This window comes from Pteropus alecto, unplaced genomic scaffold (assembly GCF_000325575.1).
Source record: "Pteropus alecto unplaced genomic scaffold, ASM32557v1 scaffold177, whole genome shotgun sequence".
In the NCBI taxonomy this organism is placed as follows: Eukaryota; Metazoa; Chordata; class Mammalia; order Chiroptera; family Pteropodidae; genus Pteropus; species Pteropus alecto.
The window spans coordinates 570,398-576,855 of NW_006442207.1; the positions used below are offsets into that span (position 1 = coordinate 570,398).

Below are 6,458 nucleotides of genomic sequence, written 5' to 3' on the forward strand. Positions count from 1 at the left end.
AGTTATGAGCTTATCAGACTCTTATTTAATTCGATGTGCAGAACTCCAGAGCAGTTCTGTCCAAACGAGCTTTCTATAATGCTGAGAAGGTTCCATATATCTGGACAATCCAACATGGTGGCCACCAGCCACATGTGACTACTGAGCCCTTGAAATGTGGTTCAAATGCTTAAGGAACTGAATCTTTCATTCTAATTGTTTAAATGTAAATAGCCACATGCAGCTAGTACCTACTATGTTTGACAGGTAGCTTTAGAGGACTAGATGCCTTTAAATCTTTCAGGTCATCACCGCTGGCAGGCTACCACAGAGGATGTGCCCAAGCCAATCCCAAGAAAAATCCAGAAAGGAAGGCAGCCTCCACCATCTTTACTCCAGAGCTTTGGCCCACCAACTCCATCCAGGTCACTACCCCAGAAAAACCACCAAAGCTCAGCCCAGAAGGCACCACTGCACACTTGTCTTCCTCTTGGATCCTGCCATTCCAGACAAAGGGTCTTCCTGACATTCTGTTTCGTGGTTTTCATTTGTAAGAAATGACCTTCGTAAAAACACACTGTCTTGGAAAATTAGCAGTTGTCTTCCAGATTTGGGCCTATCCCTCAAGTATGACCTTTAAATGAGCCTTAAATCATATTTGGTCCCTCAGGCTATTGATCAAGTTCTAGGCACAGCACAGTCAATACAGTGTACTCAGCTAAGCAAGTCACACCACAATCAGCTTCCACTCTTTGGAGGTGGGAGGGGTGGGGCAGAAATCTAGTTCTACTCAAGTCTGTCTTACCAGCTGAAATGCCTAAGAAGATAATAATGGTGCCAAATTTCATCTCATCATCCACTTCCCGCTGCCTCTCTCCAAGGCTAACATCCAGAATGTTACCTGCCACAAGGTCCTTCAACAGTCAAGGCTGAGTGAATAAATGAATGATTTTACCCTTGTAAGAATTTCCGAAAACAATTTAAGAGTGGTTTTCTCAAAAATGAAAAGTGGGGACGAGGGGGCAGTGTCTGATAAGGATGTCGCTGCTTTCTTTGTAAAAGGTAGCATGATTTACATAAAATGGAGTGCTTCCTCCAGTGTTTGGATGGCACTAAATGAAACAAGATTGTTTGCATCCCCAAAAGATAAAATTTTAAGAAGCTTGATTTATTAATTAAAATCTTTTCAATATTTAAAATATTTTAAATAACAATTTTCACTGAAATATAAAAGGATGTGTTTTAAAGTAGAAAAACTACTATGTTCCTGTTATCTAAGCCCAATAATTCATTTTAATCATTTAAAATCACATCTTAAACCCCTTTGTCTTCACTATTCTATTTTGATGTAGATGTGGGGGTTGGGGGTAGTAAGACTGAAGAAATTCCTAATTTCCTTTTCTATGTGTCACCTATTTGTAGTCAAATTTCTATTGTTCCTCAAGTTTCACCTCTGAGTTGCATGATCTACTTCAGTGAAATCTTTTTGGAACCAGAAGAGTTTTTTATTTCAAAAATGTCTAGATATTACAATGCTTTATCTTGAGCCACAAATATATTGGCAACAAATATTAACTTTAAATATTGCCTGAAATCCTGGATGGTTTCCTAAGAATATCGGGAGTTCCCGGGTATGAGTGGAATAGCCCTTGGTGACAGTGAATTTGGTCATCTGTTGAGCTCTTTCCTGAAATTCACTTGGACGTTACAGAAGTTTTCAGCCCAGACCTAAAGGGTATCATTTAGCAAGCAATTACAAGAGTGACAGCTCCTGGAGACATAATTTAAACACAGATTAGTTTGGGCACTGGAAGAATCAAGCTTTTTGGAGTTTAGAATCTGACAAGAAGCAGCTAAGCTCTTGAAAGTTGAGAATCTTGTGGGCATTTACCTGATGATTTTAAAAATAAGCAACTGCGTTCATTAAAATCATCACTTGAAATCTTTCTGGAAGAGAGCAAGACCTGAAAACATTGCTTTTGGTTTCTCTACCTCCAAGGTGATGGTACTGAAAAGAAACTTAGAAAAAATAAAAGGGAGCGTCATGTAATGGCATTGTGCTTAACAGGCCAGCCAGCATTTCCACACTCCTGGCTGCCTGTGCCAGGATGAACGCTATTGCTCCTCTGTGCCATCAGATTCAAGGGCGAAGCCACAGGCTGCCATACGTACGCCTGCCGATAGCAGTAAGAGGGCTGTGAGTTTCAGAGACATTTCAGTGTTCTAATAACAAAACACCAATGTTTCAATTTCATTGTGAAGAACTAGTGGTCTTAGAGAAAGAAGGAAGAAGAGCCTGGGCTTTCATCTTGCTGTGGAATGCTGCGTCTGTCCAAGCAGAGCCTGGCCCTCGTGGGCTGGATGCCGTTCCCCACTTCCTCTTGCCCTCCCTAGCCTCGGCTGGCCCCCAGCTTCACCTTTTCCCAGGACCCCAGTCTTGATCATCAGGAAGAGCCAGGACAACAAGTCACCGATTTGTCTGAGGAAATGGTTCTCACATATTCTTGTTTTCAGCAACTGTGATCAATGGCAAAGTCATTAGGCTTCTGACGTCTCAGTTCCTGTGCCTGGTGCCTGCTAGAATCATGCTCAGGAAAATATGATCAGTACTCCCTCTGTCACCTGCCTGTGGAGATAGGAAAGGTAGAACCCTGCAAAATTTCTTCTCACCACTGTTCACTCAAGAGTGAGGCAACGGATCTAGAATATGAGAAAAACACAAAAATCCTTACAGCAAAAAAAAAAAAAACCCCACATGCACCCACAAAAGACTCTGCAAAGACTCTTTCTCACTACTACTATTTCAACACTAGCTTGCTTGCCAATCTTCTGAGATTCTGAAATGTAAATAAATAGATAGAGTTAGTCTGGGCCTCTTTTCATTAAATGCTTAATCACTTAGCTCATCTCCATAAATTGGCATGAATTCAGTCTCCACTTCTTTCTTTTTTTTCCTTAATCATTTTTTAGGGGAGTAATCTAAAGTTCCTAAGAGAGACCAAGTTGGTATTTTCTCATAAGATCAGGACAAATAAATGGCCCACAAAATACATTTGGGTGATTTAAAATTTTGAACCCAGATCTTGACCTATTCTTATTTCAAAACATCACAAAGGTGCAATTTGCTTGCTTTGTTTTCTAATTACTAATAATGAATCATTTTTGCTCTAATCTACTTATAGGTTTTCTATATTCATGTTTTTTAATATATTGCTATATGCATGTTTTCCACTTTATGTTTTATCATGGTACAAATTTGAATTTACTGTGAATTTAGAAGTCATCTGCTTTTCAGAATGCATAATAATAACAAAAGATAGGCCCCCAAATTATTCACCAACATATCAGCTACAAATTCCTTTACAGCATTTGCAAAGTGTGTCTGTCTTTCTTCTCGGCCTGTTTCTCTGTTGTTTGAGACAAACATGACTTACTTGAAAGCCACGTTTCAGATTGTTTACAATATATTTTGTTAAGTGAACTAAATTAAATTTCACATTCACCAATTATATTTCTCATTTGTAACCATTCACAAGAATCTTCAAATAAGAAGTGTTTTAAACATTCCAAACAACTGAGATTTCTTAAGAGACTATAAATTTTATGTTAGTATTTTACTAAACTGACTGGAACTTTCACTTCTGAATATTTGGAAAATATGATTATTTGCAGAATTACTTAATTGAAAAAAATCACTTCAAGTACATGTGAACTGAGAAGAGAAAAATTAACTGCTTTTATTTCTAAAAGCTTTTACACTAATTAAAATATACGTGCTCACATTTTTAATAAAGACCCAGCAAGAAGAAAATGGGAGCACTTAAAATCGTGGATTCTGTTTAGACGGAAGAGGAAAAGAGGGAAAGAAATGCAAATTTAAAAATGGGTTCCACGTGATTAATTTTTCTTATTCATGTGTCAGTCTCTCCAGTTCCATACAGGCAAGGCCCTTTCCACTTCAAAGGCAACGTCGAGAGCTATTTTCTCACCATGAGCTGACTACCAAACTCTCAAAGAGAAATTGAAAAGACTTTAAAAGGAAAGGGAAGTGTAAGGCACATTCTTGAGCGCTTTTAATCACTGTAATTCCGTCAACCTATATAAGCTTCCCTGAAGCAAAACCCTGAAGTGAAAGCCTACAGAGCTCTTTCCTCCCTAAGGTTCTGGAAAAAAAAAAAAAAAAAAAAAATTTGTTAACCTGACAAGCCAAAATATCAGGCGGTGAATTCATTTCGGTGAAAAATAAAAACTGGGCAGACAAATTTGGGGGAGAAAACTGATAATACTTTGCCCACTCCAAGCAAAACATTGAAAAGAAGCAACCAAATGAGGAGGGAAGAAAAAGCATGCCCCAGGCAAAGGAACGTGTAGAGCAGCAAATCTCGGGAGCAGAATTCCCCGGGGCAACAGGAGAAACCAGTGAAACTTGCGAAGCCTCCAGCACCATCCTATTCAGTGATTTCCCAAGAAATAATTTCAGAATGGAGGGAGGGAAAAAACTTTCCCAGCCTCCGAGCCCTGAGAAATACAACCATGTCCCACCACTAGGTGGCGGCTGCAAAGGCTGAGAGCTGGGGCGGGTGGGAAGGGGTTCTTTGCTCCGCTTCTTCCCCTCCAGGATGCACTGCCCAGTCTGCGGGAGAAACCATCAGTCCCCCACCTTGTTTCCGCTCGCTAAAATTTCAGGTTAGGAAAAAAGAAAAAACATCAGGCCTTAGAAACTGAAGTTGCCAAGAAACAGCCTCTCCTACAAATCTGTTCTCACACCAAAACTGAGCAATTGGGCCGGGGTTGGGGAGAGGATGGACCTGCATATTTTAAACTCTGCTCAGGTTTTCAAAGCAAATCTTCCAGGCGGTTGCTTTAGAGCGACAAATGACGACGAAATTACGACGTGAACGCTGAGTTGAATTAATGGGCTGTGCATCACTCTAACCCGCACAGCGTGTATAAGAGCCACAAGGTGATGGAACCGGCTGAATAAACATGAATCGTTTTATCGCTGGCCAAAAATTCTTCCTTCATTCATCAAAGTGGGTGAATAAAAATATTAAGAGGTAGGTAAGGCATTTTCGTGGGCTGCTCCCTGAGTATCCTTCTGAAGTCAAGACCTTACTTAGGCTGTCTTCTACCTTGGGTGTCAAATAAAGCCTCCTCCCATGAAAGGGAAAAACCACTTCCCCGTTTTATAAAAAGGCTGCACGCCAAAGCTCAAATCTTGGCAAAAGAGATGTTACATAAATTCCAGGTGTTCCTAAATCTGTATGTTTACAGGCACACAATCATTTTAGGAAGCATCTAAGTTTCCGAGCCACTTTTTTTTTTTTTTTTCATCTCAGGGAAGCGTCAAAACGTGTTTATAGCTTTGACTTCAGGATCTTACCCATTCCGTTTAGACATTTCCTGCCAACTAAATGCAGGAAATCTAATGATTTGCACCCAAGACGCATCTAAGCACTGGTACATTTACCTTTCTTTTCTTAAGTGAGCCAAAATCAAACAATTCAGTTACTCCCATCCCCAGTCCAAAAAAAAAAGAAGAAGAAGAAAAGAAAAAAAAAAACACGTCTGAAATCCTGAATTATTTTCTAGGTGATATGTACAGCCATCCTCTCGTTATTCTAGGAACGGGCTAATTCCTCAACATCTTACTTTGCCTTTAAAAGGCTTCCTTCCACACGACGGGATTTCCCTAAGAAACATTCCCAGCGGATGGTTTCCAGCAATAGCCTGTATCAACTCAGCCTGCGCAAGCAAAGACTTGGCTTCTGCTAATTCCACCCCCAGCAACACACATACACACACATACACACACGCACACACACCAATTCACACTCAGAACCATCCCGGGCAGACTCGAAAAGCTATTTTATTTTCATGTTTGTCCATCTCTTCCTGAATGAATGCTTTTTCCAACTGACCTTTCAACAGCTGCCGCGATGTCTGTAAGGTTAGAGCAGGAAACTAGGGGATATTTTAGCATCCTAATCCCTGCAACCTCGATGTGTTTCCTTCTCTACCCAAGTCCAGATTCTCTGAGCCCAAGGGCAAAACCCTGAAGCGTTTGCGGAGCAGCTCTCCGAGATGTCCTGCTCGCGACCAACTCACTGCGGGCATCCTACACGCACACGCCCCAGCCCACACGCCGGCCGACACCCGCACCCTGACCCGCGGCGAATGAGCCAGGCACGCACTGGCCCTGCCTCTTACCTTCCCTGGCTTTCAACAAGACCGTGTTGGCCACGATGTTTTCCAGCTCCATTGACAGTCGGCGGTCAGCGAGGGAGCCGGCTGGTGGGGCTGTCAGAGCCTGAGGGTGCTGTCGCTGTCGCTGCTCGGGCTGCCGCTTCTGCTGCCGGAGCCGGGAGCCGGGAGCCGGGAGCCCGCCTTTCCTGACGCATTATTCCTGCTCTTATCCCTCAGAGTTTTCCCCCTCTGCAAAGAGGAGCCGCCGCCGCCGCTGCTTCTTCCTCCCTCTG

At 41.9% G+C, this 6,458-nt stretch overlaps 1 protein-coding gene across 1 annotated transcript in view; it reads right to left on the minus strand.

Moving 5' to 3' along the window:
- The window catches only part of GRK5 (G protein-coupled receptor kinase 5), a 190,012-nt gene extending 183,560 nt beyond the window's left edge, over positions 1 to 6,452 (minus strand). The window contains exon 1 of the mRNA XM_025039136.1: positions 6,190 to 6,452. Coding sequence (XP_024894904.1) covers positions 6,190 to 6,241 — 52 coding nt within the window. The 5' untranslated portion in view covers positions 6,242 to 6,452. The remainder of the gene's footprint in view (positions 1 to 6,189) is intronic.
- Positions 6,453 to 6,458: the final 6 nt, after the last annotated feature.